This window comes from Cupressus sempervirens, chromosome 10 (assembly GCF_028749045.1).
Source record: "Cupressus sempervirens isolate cs-2001-9-10 chromosome 10, ASM2874904v1, whole genome shotgun sequence".
In the NCBI taxonomy this organism is placed as follows: Eukaryota; Viridiplantae; Streptophyta; class Pinopsida; order Cupressales; family Cupressaceae; genus Cupressus; species Cupressus sempervirens.
The window spans coordinates 257540746-257564022 of NC_143127.1; the positions used below are offsets into that span (position 1 = coordinate 257540746).

At 35.0% G+C, this 23277-nt stretch overlaps 1 protein-coding gene across 3 annotated transcripts in view; it reads left to right on the forward strand.

Annotated features, from left to right (window-relative positions):
• Positions 1 to 22574, forward strand: part of LOC149533607 (COP9 signalosome complex subunit 4-like) — an 86556-nt gene extending 63982 nt beyond the window's left edge. For 2 of the 3 annotated variants that reach the window (XR_016356822.1, XM_089803898.1), the window contains 2 exons: positions 21961 to 22020; positions 22135 to 22574. Coding sequence is in view for 1 of the 3 variants with exons in the window: in XM_089803898.1 (XP_089660024.1) it covers positions 21961 to 22020; positions 22135 to 22209 (135 nt within the window). In the remaining 2 variants the exon portion in view is untranslated. The remainder of the gene's footprint in view (positions 1 to 21960; positions 22021 to 22134) is intronic. The other variant, XR_016356823.1, reaches the window with a different exon arrangement.
• Positions 22575 to 23277: the final 703 nt, after the last annotated feature.

Sequence of the window (23277 nt, forward strand, 5' to 3'; positions counted from 1 at the left end):
ATAGAACAGACACCCATTTAAAGAATGTACAGACATAGGACTACAAAGTTCAGTGTGGATAAGTTCAAGAATAGAATTTGATTTGTGAACACTTTCAGAAAATGATTGCCTAATATTTTTGCCTAGGGCACATCCTTTGCAGATACTTAAGTGATCAGTTTTGAGACTAGGCAATCCTTTTACAATTTTTCCTATAGATGATAATGTGCGATAGTGAAGATGACCTAGCCTCCTATGCCAAATTTTGGTAGAATTTGAAGTTTCATGACTTAGGTCTAAATTTTGATTATTACAAAGTTTATATAGACTTCCGTCTCTAAATCCAATAGAAATAGCTTTCTTGATATTAGATTTTTTTGGCCAAGATAGAACTTTGTCCTCTTGAAAGGTGACTTTGAATCCTTGATCAACATGACCAGAAATAGAAACCAAATTCCTTTTTATAGCGTGTACATATAAAACATTTTTTAGTTGGAGAGTAATTCTTGAATTTAGGTGAATTGAGCACGAGCCAATACCTTTGATCAAATGAGTAGAATTATCTCCAATGGTGAATTCTTCTGAGGAGTATTCAAATTTGTCTCTAAAACTTGTTATATGTTGAGATGCTCCATTGTCTATAATCCAAGTGTTTTTGTTTGAGTTTAATTCACTTGAAAGAACTAAATAAAATGCATAGTTTTATTTTTCTTCTTTCTCTACTTTCTCTTCTTTGATTTCTGCTAGGGCTGCTTGAATTCTCTTTCGTTTAAGGCAGAAGTTGTGTGAGTGACCAATTTTGTCACATTTGCAACATTATACTTTAGACCAGTCTTGTTTCTTATATGGTTTGTCAAATTCCTTTTTATTATGTTTGAATTTTCTTTTCTTGTTAAAATTTGCATGAAGAGCTTGAATGTCTCCCTCTAGATTTATATTTAGTCCTCTTGAGACTAATCTTGATTCTTCCTGTGTGCATTCATTTTTTAATAATTCAAATTTAGGAAGCTTTGGTCGGGAGCTTAGATCTCAAATAAATGTTTCCCAAGATAGAGGAAGTCCTCTTAATGCTATCATACTAAATTCTTTGTCATCAACTCAATTTTCAATTGCTGCAAGTTGATCTTTTAATTTAGAAATTCTTAGAAAATAGGATGTAATTGATTCCCCATTATTCATCTTTATGTATAGTAGATCTTGTTTTAGAGTTAACAGTCTACTAGTATTGTTGATTTCAAACGTGTCTTTAATAGTAGAGAACATCTCAAATGCAATCTTTAAGACTGGATATAGAAGGATGTGATCTTTCACAGAGTCTATAATAATCTTCATAGCTTTGTTGTTGTGTCTTTTCCATGTCGTTTTATCTTGATCATTTTCGGGCATGGATTTATTTGATTCTATGTATTCTTCTAATTCCATTTCCCTTAATATTATCATGACTCAAATTTTCCATTATGAAAAGTTTGATGCTCTCTCAAGTCTATCCTCTAATCTTACTGATTAACCATTTTGAGGACATAATTTATATTTTATAAATTTGAGATTTTAAATTTAATTCTGAATAATAGAGTTTCTTATCAGAATGTCTCTGATACCATGTTAATGCAATAGGATCTTTGATAGAATAAACTGTATTTCAGACTGCAATGAAATATGTAACTTGCTTTCAGATTTGTATGTTGCAGATCTTCATTTCAGAACAGTGCTTTGGTGCTTGGAGAATCTTCTAGTTGAATTATAATGTATAATAATCTGCAAGAGAAACAGGTCGCTGGGACTGCTCAATGACTTATAATTGATATATGATAAGTCCCACCGATGCCAATATATATATCCAATGAAGAGTTGCATCCCCATAGGGGTATGACTCTACGTCTCCAAAGGCCATGTAGTGTCATGACCCTACATTGACAAAACTATTGAATTACCTTTAACAAAACAATATTAATCAAGATCGATGGCAGTATTTACCTTGCCGGATACTATTCATGTGATCAATGTATTCATATGATCAATGTATTATACCCGATGTGAGAGCGGTGAAAGAGAATGCTTTAATAACATGAGAAACCCGATATAATTCGAAGGTAATGATGTCTAAATTCATATGCAGATATATATGTCTATGTGTGTGTGTGTGTGTGTGTGGTGTATAGGCGTATATGTCTGTCTAGCATAACCAAAGAATCAGATTTAATCTGTTTAGAATTACTTCGACAGAAGCTATATTTCAACAATCAGCTCGTGTGATTGGAGTTTGTCATGACAGTCTCTACAAGCTTTCAGCTCGTCCCATTCAATCTTTAGCTCATGACACTTCACATTTAAGTGAACTTTGGCACAAGAGGTCTGGACATTTAAATTTCAGAACTTTATCTTCTATAGAGAAGGTTGTGGTTGGTCTTCCAAAGTTGAACCAATACCATGAAGGAGTTTGCAAGGGATGCGCTCTAGGTAAGAACATAAAGAGTATGTAAAGTTTACTTATAGATTTCCTTTTTGCTGGTGAATTATGTATATTTCCTGCAGGTACAGTCAATGCCAATGAAGTATACAAGTGCTGCATAGTATATATAAAACTCAATGCAAATGATGATAAATATTTATCCAAGATCGCGTCTGTATAGCCTTCGATCTGCACACATTAATCAATTACAATGTTGCAATATCGGGCGGCATATACATTATATATGATGTGGACGGGTACATGGGTGAATGGGCATGTCTCCAAATGGAGACATGTCCATTCAGTGATGTGCCTGTTCGGTGGAATGGTCACACCCGATGATTAGTCATAACAAGAACTAATGCCATTTAAGATTTTAATTACGTCTTTGCAATTGATAACAATCAGTATAAATACGATTGTCCAAATCTGAGATATTACTTTAATAACAATATGCATCGGCAGTTTTGAATGCTGTGATCTCCATCAAAATATTTAGATGATATTCATGTACATATACATATCGATATTTTGCATATTGACATGTATATATACATGAGTATGGTCTCATGAGATCAGTGCAGTTTTATGAACCAAAGCTATTTGCCTCAACACTCCCTCTTAGCTAGGGAAGACAAAGTGCATATGAATATTCTCATTATAAGAAGAAATATCCTCAAGATATATATAAGAAAATCAAGTCTCATGATATTCTTTTTAGTTAAGGTGAGTATAAAGATATCAAGTCACATGATATACACTATACTAGTTCATGGTACATTCACAGATATTAAGTCACATAATATCCACCATGAATTTGAACATATTGATCTTCAACAGATATCAAGTCACATGATATCCATCAACATGCTCTTTTAACTAACATGATCTTCCATGAATATCAAGTCGCATGATATTCATCATGATAGTAATCTAATAATAATAAAGTCGTCACCTTATATTATCAGAATCAATATTCCATTATAAAAGAATATATCCTTAAATAATGAACATAGGGTAGGCCCATGAGTCATAGAGTCACACATATGAGAAAAGAGTTTACACTTTAAACATCTTTATTTAATTAAAACAAATTTTACAAAGTTGAGACACAATCTCATAAACTTACATTTCAATCAAGCCAAGTTTCTTTCTGAAATATCAACTTTCACTTTAGGGAGAGCCTTGGTGAGAATGTCAGCAGTTTGATCACTTTTATTAATATATTCTAATTGAATAGCTCTTCTTTCCACCATGTCTCTCACGTAGTGGTAAGGAATCTTTATATGCTTGGATCTATAATGAAATACCGGATTCACGGATAACTTGATACAACTTTGATTATCACAATGAATCGTAGTAGGTTTCAAGGGTTCACCAAACAAGTTTGAAAGCAACTTCCGAAGCCACACTGCTTCTCGAGCTTCCATAGCTGCTGCAATATACTCTGCCTCAGTAGAACTATGAGTAACAAAAGCTTGTTTTCTGCATATCCAGGGGATCATGGCCAATCCTAAATTGAAGCAACATCCTAATGTGCTTTTCCAGTCTTTTACACTTCTGACCCAATCACAATCAGTATATCCATGTAATTCCAAGCTAGTATTCTCATATTTAAGTTCATACCAAATAGTACCTTGAAGATACCTCAATATGTGCTTGAAAGCTACAAGATGAATCTCACGAGGTTCACACATGAACTGACTTAATGCATTTACTGCATAGCAGATATCAGGTAGAGTATTTACAAGATACATTAAGGACCCAATTATCTGTCTGTATAAGGTGGGATTAATTGGTCTGGATTCAACACTTGCTTCCTTTAGCTTGTGAAGATTGGTTTGCATAGGTGTAGACATGGGTCTACAGTCCCACATTCCAAATCTTTTCAAAATGTCAATAGTGTACTTTTGATGTAGAAAAATATTACCAGACTCCTTACGGACTTCCAAACCAAGAAAGTAATGGAGAATTTCTAAATCCTTCATTTCGAATTTAGAAGCCAAATCTTTTTTACATTGATCAATAAGGTGTTCTTCCCTGTAATCAGAAGATCATCAACATAAAGAATTAGAATTAACATATCACCTTAGTTACTTTGAAGTAGAGATTTGGATCACCCACATTCTTGGTGAATCCAAGACTTAAGAGGTATTGTCAATCCTTTCATACTAGGCTCGAGGAGCCTGTTTAAGTCCATATAGAGCCTTCTTCAATTTACACACATAAGAAACAACATCATCAGTTACAAATCCTTTTGGCTGTTCCAGGTATACTTCTTCCTCTATCTTTCCATTAAGAAAAACAATTTTTACATCCATTTGATGGATTTTCTAACCTTTGGCTGCTGCAATGGCTATTACAGCTCTAACAGAAGTGTACCTAGCAACTGGTACAAAAGTTTCTTCAAAATCAATTCCTTCCTTTTGAGAAAAACCTCTAGCCACAAAATGAGCTTTATGTTTTTAAATGCTACCATCTGCAACATACTTGACTTTGAAGAGCCATTTTGAAGACACAACAAATTTTTCCATAGGTCTCAAAACTATGTCCCAAACATCATTTTTTAGTATAGACTGGTATTCTTCCATCACAATGTCTTTCCAAGCTTGATGTTTAAGGGCTTCAAAAGTGCTAGAAGGTTCAAGATTCAAGCTCTCACATACGAAAGCATTATATGTCAATTTTCTAGGTCTCTTGCTTTCTTGGAAGGTTCCTGAAGGGGCTGCAAATCCATCTCCTTCCTGTATTATTTTCCTTGCCCAAAGTGGTTGTTTAGAGTGATCAAGACTCTCTTCCCGAGTCTCTGGAAGGATTTCAATTTCAGTTGAAGTCTCTTCAGGAAACTCCCTCTGAATCTCAAGAGCAGGAGTCTCTTCTGGAGATACATTAAATGTATCTAGTTCATCGGTGGTTTTGGCTCTTTTGAAAGAAATGTCTTCCTCAAAGATGACATCTTTGCTTAGTTGTATTTGTTTCTGTCCAGGAATGTAGACTCTGTATCCTTTTACTGTTTCACTAAAACCAATGAGAATACCCTTTCTTCCAAAAGGTTCTAACTTAATCCTTTTCTCCTTAGGTACATGCACATATACAGGACATCCAAATATGCTTAGGCAACTGATGTCAGGTTTCTTTCCAAAAAATGCTTCTTCAGGAGTCTTATTGTCCAAATGTGAGTGAGGACATCTATTCTGAATATAGACTGCTATGTTGGATGCTTCAGCCCAGAAAGGCATACTCAAGTTTTGATCAAAAGTCATGGCCCGAGCAGCTTCTACAATAGTTCTGTTCTTTCTTTCAGCAACCCCATTTTGGTGAGGATTGTAAGGGACTGTGAACTCCCTCTTAATTCCAGTGAGTTTGCAGAACTCTTTAAATATTTCAGAAGTATACTCCTTCCCATTATCTGTTCTCAGAATTTTAATGTTCTTATCAGAGGAGTTTTCAGTGATAGTTTTGAATTCTTTAAATTTAGAGAGAATCTCTTCAAATTCTTTGTATTTAAGGAAGTGTATCCATGTCATCCTTGAAAAATCATCAACAAATATCAAATAGTACAAGAATCCTCCTATAAATGGTATAGACACGGGCCCACACAGATCAGAATGTACTAGTTCCATCACTTCTGTAGTTTTGCTCAAACTATGGGGAAATGGCTTTTTAGTGTTTTTCCCTAAGGCACAACCTTTACATGATTCATTAGTGAATATGTTTCAACTTGGGCATTCCAGTTACTACCTTCTCCATTGATTTTAAGGCACGGAAGTTGATATGACCTAGTCTTCTATGCCATATTTCATTTGAATCAAAGGTCTCATGTACAAGTGCAAGGTTTGTCTAAGCACATAGCTCATATAAAAGTCCTTGTCTTACTCCTATTGTTAAAGCCCTTTTAATGGTTGAATTTTTAGCCCATGCTAGTACTTTCCCTCCCATGAATGGGATTCTAAAACCATCATCTTCAAGTGTAGATATAGATATTAAATTCCTCTTAATACCTGGTATATAAAGAATTTGAGCATTCCAATTATTGTCTTCTCCATTGTCTATATGTTTTAACTTGGGCATTCTAGTTACTGTCTTCTCCATTGATGTTAGGGCATGGAAGTTGATATGACCTAGTCTTCAGTGCCATATTTCATTTGAATCAGAGGTCTCATGTACAAGTGCAAGGTTTGTCTTAGCACATAGCTCATATAGGAGCCCTTGTCGTACTCCTATTGTTAGAGCGCTTTTAATGGTTGAATTTTTAGGCCATGCTAGTACTTTCCCTTCCATGAAAGCAATTTTATAACCATCATCTTCAAGAGCGGATATAGATATTAAATTCCTCTTAATACTTGGTACATAGAGAACATTAGAAAGTTGAATAGAATTTTCAGATTTCAATTTTATGGTGCAGGTCGCAATTCCTTTTACCGAGTGTGTAGAGTCATCACCAATTGTAACTTCATCTGTTTCTATTTTCATGTTTTCTAGTTTATCCTGATGTCCAGTGATGTGTCTAGAAGACCTGTTGTCAACTATCCATGTATTCCTTTTAATTGATATTTGACTGGATAATGCAAAATAGAAAGCACATTTCTCATGTTCATTTCCTTCATTTGACTTCTCAAGATATAGATACTTGTGATCTTCAAATATAGATACTTTGTTTGAATAGATAAACTCTTGATCAATAATATATGATCAGTATCCATTGAAGAGATTGATAAGTGCAGAGCTTTTGTAACTTTGTTGTGAGAATCTTAATAAAGTATTGTCTTTTGGTGGGTTGGGTTGATTACAATAATAGATAAAGCTTCTATTATTAGTCAATGGTTATCTATTTGTAATCTATTGTAAATATTAGAATGTTTCTAATATTAGTTAGTCTGTAGTTATTTGTTAGCTTTCTTTTAGCTAGAATAGAATGTTTCTATTCTTTACGATCGTTTTCTAAGGAAACATCGTTTTATTCTTTTGTATATATTGTCCTCTCGGTCTCTGTTAATATTAAGCAAGTATTTTACCAATTACTTCGTTGGTGGTATCAAAGCCAATTCTTTGAATTTTTTCGAAAAATATTATAATTTCTTGTTCAAAATTATCAGAGCAATATTTTTCAAAATTATTTTCTGTAATATATGCTTCTTACGACCATTTTTCTGCAACTGTGGTCTGATTTTTCTGCACATTTTTGCCAATTTTTGTGGTTTTTTTGTAGTAGGGTCGTTTTTGTTCAAAATCCTAATTTTTTATATCGAATCAAAACAAAATTTATACCCTTGGTGGGTTATTCGAGGTCTCAATTGGGTTCTTTGTTTTTCTGGGTGCCTCAATTTTCGTGCTCCAATTTTCAAGCCAGCAGATCCAAAAACCGACAACATATTCTTTCTGGGGTTTTGAACTCTCTTTTGGGTACCCCTTCAATTTTTCTGGGTCTTCCACTTTTTTGCCTCAAAGTACGTGCTTTCGCAATTTTTCATGCTTTTTCATTAAAAAATGTGCAATGGCATCTTTGACTAATATTTTGCTTGAGAGAAATTCAAAATTCAATGGTCGAAATTATGGCACTTGGAAGCAATGGATAATAGCAATTTTTGAATATCGGAATACTGATCAATTTTTTGCAGCAAGGTCGTTTTTGTTCAAAACCCTAATTTTCTATATCGGATCAAAACAAAATTTATACCCTTGGTGGGTTTTTCAAGGTCTCAACTAGGTTCTTTGTTTTTTCTGGGTGACTCAATTTTCGTGCCCCAATTTTCAAGCCAACGGATCCAAAAACTAACAACATATTCTTTCTAGGGTTTTGAACTCTCTTTTGGTTACCCCTTCAATTTTTTTGGGTCTTCCACTTTTTTGCCTCAAAGTAAGTGCCTTCACAATTTTTCATGCTTTTTCATTGAAAAATGTGCTATGGCATCTTTGACTAATATTTTGCTCGAGAGAAATTCAAAATTCAATGGTCGAAATTATGGCACTTGGAAGCAACGGATAATAGCATTTTTTGAATATCGGAATACTGATCAGATTGTTTTAGGTGTTACACAACGTTCGACTGCCCCTAGTATTGATCAGGATACATGAGATTTGAATAATTGAGAGGCGGTGATGCTTCTCAAATTATCCGTAGCTGATGATCAACTCTCTCAGATTCCATCCAGCAAGACAATTGTCGAGATATGGGCACATCTCAGGACTCTTCATGAGACTTCTGACAAAAGCAGAGCTTTCTTTTTGAAGAACACTCTTTTTCTACTATCATGGATGAGCAAACATTGCTCTAGGCTCACCTGAATAGGATTTAGGAAATCCATGATCAGTTGCTTGTCATTGGTCGCAAGATGGAGGAAGAGGACATTGTCCAAGTCCGATTCTCCTCCCCTTGATGATACTACGTACAGGCAACTAGTAGGCAACCTTATCTACCTCTCTGCTACTAGGCCTGATATTAGCTTCATAGTCAACTACATCTCACGCTTTATGATAGCTCCTAAGGCTGATCATTGGATGGCAACAAAGCATGTGCTTTGTTATGTGAAGGACACTCCGAATTATGGGCTTCTTTACTCTCAGATTTCTAATCCTAGACTTAGGGTTTACAGATTTAGATTGGGCATGCTCTGTTAACGATAAAAAATCAACTTCTAGGTATGTGTTTAGTTTGGGATTTGGTGCCGTCACATGGACTAGTAAGAAGCAATGGACCAGTAAGAAGCAACAGGCAGTTTCTCTCCTCTTCAAAGGCCGAATATAGAGGGACAGTCAAGGCAGGTTGTGAAGTTGTTTGGCTTCGTCAGATGCTTGGGAATATGCAAATGTCACTAGCAGGACCGACCACTTTGTTGTTGATAACAAAGGCGTTATCAAGTTAACACAAAATCCAATCTTCCATGAACGAACCAAGCATGTGGATGTTCACTGTCACTACATACAATAACTGGTTGAAGATGGGACAATAGACTTGCAATATGTTCCTACCACAGATCGGACTACAAACATTCTCACCAAGCCTCTTGGTCTTGATAAGTTTGTTAAATTTAGAGGACGGCTTGGTGTTGTAGATAGCTAAAACATTAAGGGAGGGCATTACGATAATAGATAAAGCTTCTATTCTTAGTTAATGGTTATCTATTTGTAATCTATTGTAAATATTAGAATGTTTCTAATATTAGTTACTCTGTAGTTATTTGTTAGCTTTCTTTAGCTTTCTTTTAGCTAAAATAGAATGTTTTCTATTCTTTATGATCATTTCCTAAGGAAACATCATTTTATTCTTTTGTATATATTGACCTCTCAATCTATGTTAATATTAAACAAGTATTTTACCAATTATTTCGTGATAGGGTTGTCTCCCTCGTTGATGAGGGTTTTTCCCAGGATTTAATTTCTAGATTTCCCTTTGTCTCAAGTTATTTATATTTTTGGTTTTTTAAAAATTAACAACCTAGACACTCTCATAAGTATGATTGAGGATATATTTAAAGTCCATACTTCTTTAATGGTGATGTTTTCAGGAACATTGGTGGGTCCCATGTTGAACAAATACACAAACGTGTAAATCTCTTCCACGTACAATGCATGAACCATATCTGCATCCTTTAATATATATTGTACCATTTCCACAACGGATGATGTCTTAACAAAACCATTTTATTGAGACACATTCTATAATCAACTATATTTTGATTCCATGTTTTTGAAGGATATATTTAAAGTCCATACTGATTTAATGGTGATGTTTTCAGGAACATTGGTGGGTCCCATGTTGAACAAATACACAAACGTGTAAATCTCTTCCACGTACAATGCATGAACCATATTTGCATCCTTTAATATACATTGTACCATTTCCACAACGGATGATGTCTTAACAAAACCATTTTATTGAGACACATTCTATAATCAACTATATTTTGATTCCATGTTTTTGAAGGATATATTTGAAGTCCATACTTCTTTAATGGTGATGTTTTCAGGAACATTGGTGGGTCCCATGTTGAACAAATACACAAACGTGTAAATCTCTTCCACGTACAATGCATGAACCATATCTGCATCCTTTAATATACATTGTACCATTTCCAGAACGGATGATGTCTTAACAAAACCATTTTATTGAGACACATTCTATAATCAACTATATTTTGATTCCATGTTTTTGAAGGGTATCCACGAACGCTTTATTAAGGAAATCCCCCATAACTTAGTTATGTGGGTGTCCTTGAGGAACTTACCAAGTTACTTTTTGGAAGGGTGTAATGTCCCCTGTTGGGACTTTACTAAATATTTCGCTTAAACCATATGTAGACTTATTCTATATATATTATTTGTATTTCTTAATTTTTGAATGATTGATTTCACAATGTTATATTATGTGTATAGTTTTCCATTCCTAGAGCCATGTTCTTTTGTAAAAAATAATTATATTAAATTAATTATATATTAGTAACATAACATATATTATATTAATAATAATATAAATTATATTTCTTATTAATATATATTATTATTAATATTAATAATATTGTTTTTAATACCATTGGATAATATATTAACTTTATATATTATTACTAACATATTTAATTCTCATGTTTTAAAAGTAATATATTATGCAATATTTAGTGTGATTATAATACATCATAACTATATTATTATTTTATTGATTTATTATTTATCTATATTTTTTTTGGCAGGGATATCACAGTTCTCCTCTCAGATTTTGCTTGTCCTCATGCAAGAAGTCATTTATACATAACTTTTCTTGTAGAGCCATCAAACAAAGCATATAATTGGATGCAAGAGGGCTTTAGTATACATCTAAGTTGCCAGTTCGGGTTCGGTTCCAAGTTCGCGGTTTGAGAATTGGTTTGCTGGTTCGACAAAATTTTGGAAAGGGGTTTGGGTTCATTTGGGTTTGTTAGTACAAAAACATATAAAAAATTATAAAAAAATATAATACATCTTTATGAAGCATGAGTTAAAATTAGAATGTAGCATAGTAGCATAAACACATTTAAACAACAAAAACTTTAAAACAGCATAAACAATAACATATCATGGTGATCATACCATCATATAGTAACATAGTTCAATCAACTTGAACATCAAAGATGAAAGATTCAAAACATTTAAAATACCAAGTTCAAGTATCATTGTTTCACGTTTAGTGTTTAACAGTAACTAATGGAATGAAAATTTATTAAAATTCTGAATTTTTAGTTATAAGTTCTTCAATCTTCATCTTCTTCATATTCTTCTTCTTTATCTCCTCCTTCTCCGCCTCCGCTATTACTTGCACCAAGGCCAATGGGATCAGCAGCAGAATCAACAATGGTATTGGCATCAAAGTCATCAAAATCATCAATTGTAAGCCCAGCAGTGGAAGCATCCAAGTCCGCAATCTCTGCATCTACATTCCACTTATTTGTCTCCCCTTCTTTGTATTCTTGACTCTTGTGCGAAAGAAGGCGCAAGTTGTTATCCACAAATACTAGGTTCTCTACTTTTTTTTATTGCAACCTATTGCGCTTCACTGAGTGGATGAAAGAACAGGTGCTCCAATTTCTTTCTGATGCAGAAGAACTAACAACCTATAAAGACAACATAGGGTAAGCAATTAAAAAAGAATTAATTCAATCTTATAAAAAAATTCTTTTGAAGATAAAGTGAGCTAATTTTTAAAAAATAAAACTTACTTGTGATATAACTTTGATTGCAAAGGGCTGCAATGTTCGGAATTTTTGGCCATAGAGGTACCACCAAGCATGAGCATCCTTCTTGAACCGATGACAAAGAGCATCATTACTTAGACCTCTAGCATTGACAAACTCTATGAACTCATCCATGATTACATCTCTTATATCATCATGAGGAAATATTCTTCTAAATGTGCCTGGTACCCGTCAGACACTTCCATATCTCTATATGGTGGCAACCTTCTTGGTAGATCACAATATTGTGAGCTATAGCATTTGGGGGTTAAGGCATAGGCAAGCAAATATAATGGAGTGGTCATTTTGTTCCATCTTTCATCAATAATTTTTTGCACTTGTTTGAAAAAGTTCTCTTGCGGATCTAGCTCCTCCTCATTTATAACTTGCTTGATCTTCTCAATCGTTGAGTCTATGCCAACATAGATCTCTCCAAGGCAAGGCCTATCGATGTCAGTGTACCTAAGCATGCTCATAATGGGCTCGGTGATCATAAGGAGATATTCCACACATTCCCACCATGACTCAGCCAATAGCCTATCCTTTATTTTGTTTGCCCTTTCAGTGTTCTTTTGCTTCCATACACCCCAATTGTTGTTGATTACCATACCTTGAAGTGCATCTTTCACTTGCGCAAGTCGTCTTAAGACGATTATATGTGATGCAAAACGGGTCTGAGCAACCTGTGACATAAATTAGAGCAAAAAACAACTATTAGATACATATTTTAGAAAACTAAGAAAAGTATACACATTGGCAATTGCACAAGTAAAATATGAAAAATCAGAAATTGTCAAATATTAAAAATTAAATTACTAAGAGTTCAAGTTCATTTACCTTCAATAGCTCCAATTTTGAGCAGTTCCTGAAAAGAGATTGAGTCATGTGGTGGTTTGTGACAAACATTTGTATGTTCTCAGCCTCTTCAGACACTGTTTTGATCTACTCAATTTGGTTCCCAATCTTTTGTAGCATAAGATTGAGTGAATGGACTGCACAAGGTGTCCAAAAGATATGTTGATATCGTGATTCAACCAACAAACCTGCTGCTCTACAATTCTTTGTGTTGTCCGTTATGACTTGGACAACATTTCTTGCACCCACTTGTTCAATGGCCTCAATTAGGATATCAACAATAAATGGCCCATCTTTTACTTTGCCCTCACAATCCACCGCTTTCAGAAACATTGCCCCTTTAGGGGACACCGCAAGGACATTGATCAAGGGACGGTTCCTAGAATCCTTTCGGCCATCTGAAACAAGTTTCTTGCACCCACTTGTTCAATGACCTCAATTAGGATATCAGCAATAAATGGCCCATCTTTTACTTTGCCCTCACAATCCACTGCTTTCAGAAACATTGCCCCTTTAGGGGACACCGCAAGGACATTGATCAAGGGACGATTCTTAGAATCCTTCTAGCCATCTGAAACAATTGTCACCCCTATCTCAACCCGTGAGTCCCTTATGGGCTTCAATTGATTTGCAACCGTTGGACCTCATCATCCAACAAGGTGGTGTGCACTTTCTCATACTTGGGGCCACAATACCCTTTTGGAGCTTCATTGGCACCCCTCAACATGTCCTTCCAAAATGGAGAGTGGACAACATTAAAAGACAACCCATTTGCATACAGGCATCTTCCCACCTTAATCTCAGCAATTTCCCAGGCCTTATTTTGAAAAGAAGTTTCTAGTGGCCCCTTTCTTTTGTGTACAATGGGGACAAATTCAGTGTCAGTGTCCATTGTAGTACTGAAGAAGGGGTGGTCTTGTATTATAACATTTGAGGGGGGCTGCATTCCCTTTGCTCTTTTACTTTTATTGCTACTAGTGCTGAGTTCTATTGCCCTGCGTCCTTCTCTCTCTTCTGCTGCTTCATGCTCTTCAATATATTTTAACACAGTGTGATTTGGTATAGGGACACCATTTTTGCTAGGGCATTTCTTGAGTCCTCTTCCAGTATAACCACATAAATGACCTACGACACGATAATAAGAACTATTTCTTTCTACACCACATCCTCGACATCTCCAACCGAATGCACCACCTCCTGGAATGGGTTTCATAATGTCTACATACTTCCATAGAGGAGAATCAGAGTTAGGTTCCATTCTTTGTTCGGTGTTGCCTATTGATGAAGAGGTAGATGACATTCCTTTCAAACTTTTCCCTATGGCAAGAAATTAGATACATGTTCGTAATCTATATGCAAGAAAATGACAAATTTTGGAATAATGGAAAAGATTCAAGAACATATGAAGATTGAAAGAGAAATGAAAAAATGGAAAAACTAGAACAAAAACAATAGCAAATGGAATAAGATCTTACCTTTTGGTCCTTTTCCAGCCATTGCAAGTTTGCAAATGTGTATGAGTGATGCACAAACACTTGAAGAACACCAACAAATCAATCTTCAAACTCCTCCTTGCACAACCGGATGCTTGCTCAAAAACTTATGTGCTCTCCTTCAAGGCAAAATAAACTATTTAGAAACATCAAATGACAATGAGAGGGCACAAAACCAATTAATAACACTTTTTTACGTTACATGGATGCCAAAAAAAATCCAAAATTGCAAATAAATTAGTCAAAATGATGTCCGTAGCCGCGGGTTCGACCTTGGTTCGAATTTTTCGACGTGGTTCGCCTGGGTTCGAACTAAGCCTGCAAAAAAAGACCTTGGTCGAACCGGACTCGAACTTGGAACCGGTTCGAACCAGTTCGTGGTTCGGAGGGGGGGGAGTACCCGTGCAACCTAGGTATACATGAAAACACAAAACATGCATAAAGTAGGCATATGGATGAATGAAAACATGAAGTAGACACATGAAAACAAGGAGCAGACACATTAATGCATGAAAATACGAAGTAGATGCGATCCAGACACATCATACATGTGCTCTTGATTAATGCCTTTCACTAGAGCTAGGAAGATGATTTACAAAACTTACTTCTTCGATAGAATCCTGCAACCACAAGTGATCATTAGTACACATCTGTATATAAGAAAATGTGAGTTGAGATTATTTATTCCAAGCCAATCGCATACTTCCACATGAGATTGCCTACTTAGGCTGATTCTTTAATCGAGAAGAACACTTAGGATGTAAACAAATTCTTAGGCACCAACACAATGGTCTTCCTCAAGGTTTTTGTGGATCTAAGCCCATGATCCCGTCTTGGAATGACCTCAAGGAAACTTCATCCCATCTTGCTCAAACCTCAAGGCAACTATAGGGATGTTGATCCTACCCATCTTGGAATAACCAATTAGTTGGACTAGCTTGAATACATCTTTGTTCTTTCTTCTGAGACTACCTTTATAGATGAATAATAAACTATATTCGAATATAAAAGGTCATGTTATCTTGATTATAACTCTGGCCTAGAAGGAATGCTAAGATGCAATAGGTCGCTTTGGCACCAAACTCAATGGTCTCTTTCAAGGTTTTTGTGGATCCAAGCTTTCAATCCCATCTTGGAGTAACCTCAAGGCAACTTGATCCCATCTTTGTTAATCCTCAAGGCATCTTACAAGGGACATTGATCCTTTACCCATCTCGTGACAACTTGTTGGCTGGATTTATACAGGCCTTCCCCGTATTGTATCCCTACTCTTTTCTAGCTTAGATTTTTTAATGAGATTGAACATAGATATTATTTATATAAATTGATTGATAAATAGCATACTTACCTCAAAGAGGCATAAATCTTATTCTATCAACAAAATATCCTTATATTGTATTGGTGATGTATATGTAGAGTCTAAAATTTTCTTTCTCATTGGTTTTACACCCTTTTGCAAAATCAAAGTATATGTTGAAGATATCACATTTATAAAAGATTGCAGAATTTGCCTTATTCTGAAGAACTTTTGTTACATAATCTGAATTCAAACTGAATTAAACTCTGTGACCACAAACATATAAATATGAACACTTTACTATCAACTCTTATTTCAAACTTTTGAATGAATAATATCAAAATATAATATAGAGAGAAGTATATCTGAACACTCTATTGTATCTTTTTTTGGAAATTTGAATAATCAGAATTTATCTTCTTTAACAACTATTGGCCATTTTTGCCGCCCATTCAGCCCATCATTGATAACCCGATCAAAGAGATCTTCAATGGGCTGGATTCTTTGTCTTGGGTTAACACGCTAAGGTTGGCGGCTAACATTTCGTGTTGGCTTGGTTTCTTCATTGACTGAGTGAACTTAGTTTCCTCTTTTGCCGAGTTGCAGGTTAACATCGCGTTTTGTTGGCGATTAACATTTCATGTTTACCCACCCCTTCTCCATAGTTGATTGGCTTGCAAATCTGACAACTCTTTTCGCGTACCATCTCAACATCCTCTCGAAAGTGCGAGATGTTGCCACTTGCCCAATCTCGGATTGGCTTATGCTGTGAAGATCTAACGACTCATGTATTTGTGTGATATCTGCTCATCCTCATGAGATGCTGCCATGCATCTTCATTTCGACGTTTCTTTGTGCTGCGGTGCTTCTTCTATTCTTTGGAACTCGAAATTGCGCCATGTGTCCATACCCGTTGTGTGGGTCCTTTCTATCTGCACGGATGGTTGACTCGCTTGTCATCCGACATCATGGTGCCACGTGTCTCCATTTTGACGTTTCTTCATACTGCAGTGTTTCCACGAGGCTCCAAAGCCTAGAATTGCGCCACGTGGCAGAGGGTCCCACCTTTCATGCTATCTGCTTCCCTTTGCAAAGATCCTTTGGTCCGAAGGCTCTCGTGTTTTTGCATCGTTGCCTTGGCCCTTTGCGAAGATGTGACAACCATTGGATTTAATCGCATCTTGGGGAGATTCTTGTGGCATTTGGGCCGTTTATTTAAAAGGAAGATCTTTGATCGACGGTGGCGACTTAATCTGTCATTGGGGGAGCTTCTCGCAAAAACTGGGGCATTCGTTTTGAATGGAAGATCTACGTCGATGACCAGCATTCATTTTCGAGAAAACCATATTCCCCCTCCCTGCGGTCAACTCTGCATTTTGTGGGCGGATAACACGTCTTGATATCCCTCCCGGTGTTTTTTTGTCCATTGGCGTGAATCAGCTTCTTGCAGCCATGACATGCTACCAAGGCCAATGCTTCAATGTTGAGTAACTTCTTGGGCCTTGTTTGCATGACACCATTGCAATCCACACCTCTTTAATACATGAAATGATTAAATCTTTGGGTATTTGACCTCTTACGATTGGTTGCATCGTTCTTTTCTCTTCCTATCACTTCCAAGAGAAGTGCACTTCACGATCAGATTTCTTTCTGATTCTTAGTTATTGCCTTCTCTGCAACTCAACTCCATCTTGGTTAGGGTTTGAACTCTAGTGTTAAATTGGAGTTATGCCTGAACTCTTTAAAAGGCAGTTGTAAATATGTTCTTCTTTGCTTGTATTTTGTAGTAGCGTTATGCCCTGCAACTTTTGCCTTCCAATAATGAAATAGGTCGACTTCTTACCTCTTCTTGCCATTCATTATTTGTGCATGTTTATTGCCTTGTTGTGAATGTTTCTTTTCTAGTTTCTAAGGTTTGCATATTGTGTTCAATTCGCTGGTGAAGTGTTGTGTTGTGAAGTTTCTCCTTCCTTTCAGCACCCAATCGGTTTCCAACCTACATGTGAGTTCTTTGAAGTTAGATTAGAGTTTAGATTTGTGTATTGGAGTGTTTCATTGATGTTTTCTGTAGTTTTAGGCAGAGTTCTAACCGTAGGTCTATCTTGGTGCATCATCCCCCTTAACCTTCCTGCATTTTTAATTTCTGTTCTCCTTCTGCTTTTTCCTCTAAAGTTATAGTTTAGGTGCATCCCGATAGTAAGGAAGCTGGCCTTCTCCGGAGATTCGACCTCAAAGCGCAAGTCCCACACTTGGAGGTCATTTCCATGTTACACAAGGTTGCTTGAGGGTCATACAACAACAACCTTTCTTCTTCAAAGTCTTATGGTCTCAATCCTCTATCAATATTACTGTCCAACAAATCATTTTATGCCCTGCAAACTTAACAAATTCAATTGAACTCATGCCATAGACCATCCCCGATAAAATCATACGTGGCAATCTAGCATTCTGAATGTTGGTTTTACTGACAGACCACCAAAAATTTCTGTACAGCAGTATCTGTTTCTACTGGTGCCACAAATTCTAATCATTTGTACAAGCGATAAAACATCCCAACTTGAGCTATTGAATATTGGGTTTCTTCAGGTATTCTTCCTTCAAAATAAGACAATGCACAAGTAATCTTTGTTTACCAATGGGTTGGGCTCCCGCTCAGAGTTTCATTCCTTTTACGGTCCAATATTTCCCTGTTTGCATGCAACTCTATTCACAATGGCATTGATATTCTTCTTAAATATGCTAGGACACAGAATAACTTCATGGGGAAATTATTCACATGAACTCAGAATGATCCACATCTAAGAATGTAACCATCACGCAAGACCATTTCGCAGAGGTTTCGTTCACAGCAATGGAGTAACTCCTCAATATTAATGTTCAACTCCAGACTTTATTGTACATCCACAATTATATTTTTTGTAGTTGCAAATAATTATTATCATCTTCAACCATAAGTTTGAGCCCCAAATTATTACATTTGACTTAAGGTTCCAATTTAGTGGCTGAAAAAATAAGCTGGTTTTGATTATATCACCAAAATCTCCTGGCGATATGAATATCATTTCTTATTATAATCTTTGTCACAAGAATATGCTTTGCCCGACCTAAACTAACCTCGGTATCACAACTCTTTAGCAATAGAGTTGAGTCAGAATCATTAAAATATGTTAAAAAAATCTCCTCTACTTTACCTGTTGACTGGGGTGCTATTAACATTCTGTATTATTAATCCTGTAACCTCCAATATTAAGATTGTTTTATTATTTTATGCACCAATCCTGGTTATATCAGAAGCAGATGGATTAGCTTTATCTATTAATATTCTTGTAGCTTCGTACGTTGTCTGCCAGTTATCAGCTGCAACAGCCACCTGTGCCACTGTTGAAGATCTCCTTTGCTTCTGTTTATTTTTAATGGTGACAGCGATTCTGAAGTGACAACAGTTGCAGATTGTGAAACATAAAAAAATAAAAATAGAATAACATACGGCTCCACACTCATACGATGAATATTATTCACTTCTTTGCGCAAGCAGCTGTGGTAAGGTAAAACATAAAAATAATAATAGATTATTCCCATTAAAGCAATGACTAGTCTTGTGTAAAATATGAAATGATGGCAGTTACTATCACCACACCCTTTACAATAGTCGTAGTGTAATAAGAAAATGAATGGCACTCTGGATAGCGATGAGTCATCGATTTCACCTTCTGTGTAGGATTCAAGAGCCAGATAAATTGAATACAATTACTCAATCAGACGCAGGAACATGATATCATTTACAGTAACATGATTTCAACATGGATTGATTTAGGAAGAATAAAACGAAGTTGATCACCATTCTAAACATTGCTTAGGACAGAAATTGATGATGATAATATGATGTTGTCAAATTGTCTGTCAGATGACTCCAGTCCCATTATTTATTTAAACATGATATTTAAATCACAACTGCAGACTTTAGGTGGGGTTGTCTCATTTCATATATGTATATATTTTCTTTGTTTCGGTATTCCTGAAATTTCCTTCACAGGCTGGCAGGACATTATCTCGGATACCTACTGTAATGTCCCCCGCTGGGACTCCATAGTTTACTCAAATATTTCTCTCTTAAACCATTTGAAGACTTATTCCATATATATTATCTGGATTTCTTAATTTCTGAATGATTGATTTTACAATGTTATATTATATATATAGTCTTCCATTCCTAGAGTAATGTCCTTTTGTAAAAAATAATTATATAATATTAATAATAATTATATTATATTAAGTATATATTAGTAACATAACATATACTATATTAATAATATAAATTATATTTCTTATTAATATATATTATTAATAATATTATTGTTAATACTATTGCATAATATATTAACTTTATATATTATTAATATTATATTTAATTTTCATGTTTTAAAAGTAATATATCATGCATTATTTAGTATGATTAAAATAAATCATAACTATATTATTATTTTATTGATTTATTATTTATCTATATTTTATTTGACAGGGATATCACAAAGGGCTCAAGTTCTTTTAATATTGCAAACACTTGATCTTTGTAAGCAATAGACCCACATTAGTCTAGTATAATAAAGCTGAAAATATAAGGTATGGCTATGCTTAGATGTCATGGTTCTGCACAAATTAGTGTGCAGCAAATCTAGGGGATTAAAGGATCATGTTAATAGAACAGGAAAACGAGTTCAATATTATTTCTGGAGAAGATAGTTGGAGCAGAGAATGACTGTTTTCTTCATGGGAGGAAGCCTCTGCATCATGTCTTGTTTTCTCATGGCAAGAAGATATCCCAAACTGAGATGACAACATTGGTGACAATAAGTGGTGGATGACTGTTCCTTAATTGCAAGGACCCTGTGCTCATGTGTTATACCAACCAAATGAATTATTTTACTGATCCCTAAAGCACGAGATCAACATCACTATTTCAGCTCTTGTACCAAATGATACAGATTCTTAATCATTAATTTGACCTTCAAGTTGTGTTTAGCAACTACTGACAAGAGATGCTTTGTGAGGTTTGGAACAGAAGAACTTTTGTAAGTTGCTCCTGAAATTGGATCTTAAATTGTTTTGGCCAAAAGCAATTTCATGTCCAACTTCCTTATAAAATTCGAAAAGGTTCTTTGTGCAGATGGATGATGCTATTTTGCCTATTTCAGATTCTTGTCGAATTCTCTGACTTTGATCCTATTGCAACCTAATTTGGATTGTTTACATCATGATGTAGTTAGTGCCAAGAGGAATTCTACAATGGCAGCAAGCGATGGAATGTAATGGCGTGTTAACAAAAACTTTTACGTTGTTTAAATTTGACAACCATTTTACATGTAAAAATATTAATATTAATTATAACCATACACATTTTCAAAATAAGTAGCACATGAAAATAAAGGTATTCTGTAATCAAAATTATAAGTGTTAGATAGATGTATAAAATTTAAATACAAAATAAAAATAAAGATATTTTGAAAAATAATCTACCATTCCCAAATTTGCAGAAAAATTAATTAGCAGACATTAAGAATAATTAGTTCAGTTAAAAAGTATATTATATATAAAAAGAAATATTTTTTAAATAGTGATAAAAAAACTAAAACTAAAAATATTAAAAATTAGACGTAAATATGTAATTTTGGAAATTAGAACAAAAACTTAATATTAGGAAGAAATACAATAAATGTGGAGAGATTTACTAAATATAATTTTAAGTAAAATAAAATAATTTAAAGCTAAATAAAATAGCTTCAATGGTATTTCCTGGTATTTCTTTAGATAGATGTATTTGAGATCCTATACAAGTTTACAGCAGTTGAGCTGCCAGATCTAGTTGGTCAGACTGTCAACTAATAAGAAAACTTTAGTTTTCTTGGTCTTTAAAGATTTTTTGAAGGATATATAAAGGTTCTATTTTTTTAATATTCTTGAATGATAATTAATGCAGTATTTCTGTGCATGTGCTTTGCCTGTAAGATAGATGCGCCAGATGACTGATATTGTGCAAGTATTTTGTCATCTCATATACATTGATCGAAAGAATTTATTTTGTACATTGGTAATCAACAATGTTCAATGCAAAAGTACTGTTTAACTTGTCACTCTTGCATTAATGAAATAGCAGCAAGGCAATTTTCTTAGTCATTATACTCATTGCAGGTTGAAGCAGTTATACACTTTGAGGATGATATAGAAGAGCTCCAGCAGTGGGACCAACAGGTAAGCAAGTTATAGCTGTAACTTGTTAAGTTTTAGCTGTAACTTGTTAAGTTTGTGCTTCCTGATGACTTATTTGGTTCTACAGTTCTAATTTTCCTTATATGAACTTCGCAGATTGTTGGTTTGTGTCAAGCACTCAACGATGTCTTAGATAGCATGGCTAAGAAAGGGCTGACCATAGCAGTGTAAGATGCTACTGCAAGGAGATGATATGAAGATATGAAGCTTTACATTTTTTATTTGCTTGCATCACATCACTTAATGATGGGCAAGTTTAGGATAAGCCCTCATGAATTCTAAAATGTGTTGGTTCCATCTTTGGCTGGAAATTTTATTCGTTTACAGATGAACTGAAGTCAGGTGGAATTTTATGTCTATGCCTGTAACATACTATCCTGCCTGTTTTAGTCTGCAACCAAGAAAGCACTTCTTTTAGTTAATCTGCATGACATAATTTGGTGACGTTGACATGCATTCAACCCTGTGACCTATGATGAGTTAAGGATGGTTGTAATTGTTTCTTATATTTGTAAATGGTATAAGCATTTCTTGTATCTATAAATGTATCTGATTGTCAAGTAGCTAAAGGAATGTTACACATCTACTTTCAATTTGGACACTCCTAATTATAATAGTGATCTGCACCTGAAACTTAATACAGTCAAATACAAGTTCTCGCCTCATTAATAAATGTAAATTAAGAGCTAATCTCCCTCCCACTGTACTACATTTGAGAATTTTGTATTCAAGCAAAAAAGGCTCAGGTTGAGACAACCTTGTATGAAACAATAGGTGCTGCACATCAGAGGATGCTTGCACTAATGTGAGGACACCAGCAACTAGTGAGAATCAGATGATGTCAGATTTGCTAGAGAATGAGTCGCAACTTCTTGAACATGACCTTTCATACTGAAGAAAAATAGATTGGGGAATCCCTGCATTCAAAAATTTAATAATGATTAATGGTAGCATTTTCTTTGTTTCTATTTTTTTTGCTTGCCTTTGTTTCATGGATATGATTGTAACTAAATCATTTCAAGAGGGAAGCAGATGCTTTATCCATTTCTGTTGGTATATATTTTGATCTTTCAATTTGCTATACTTTCATCAACTCTATCGACAACGCAGCACCCTATAGCTCACATAATCACATGTAACTTGCTTGTGTGCTTTCCTAAGGAATTGTTTTGAGCGGGATCATTTGCCTGTACAGTGAACAATTAGCTTGACAAGAAAGAGGGATTTTGCACTCTTTAC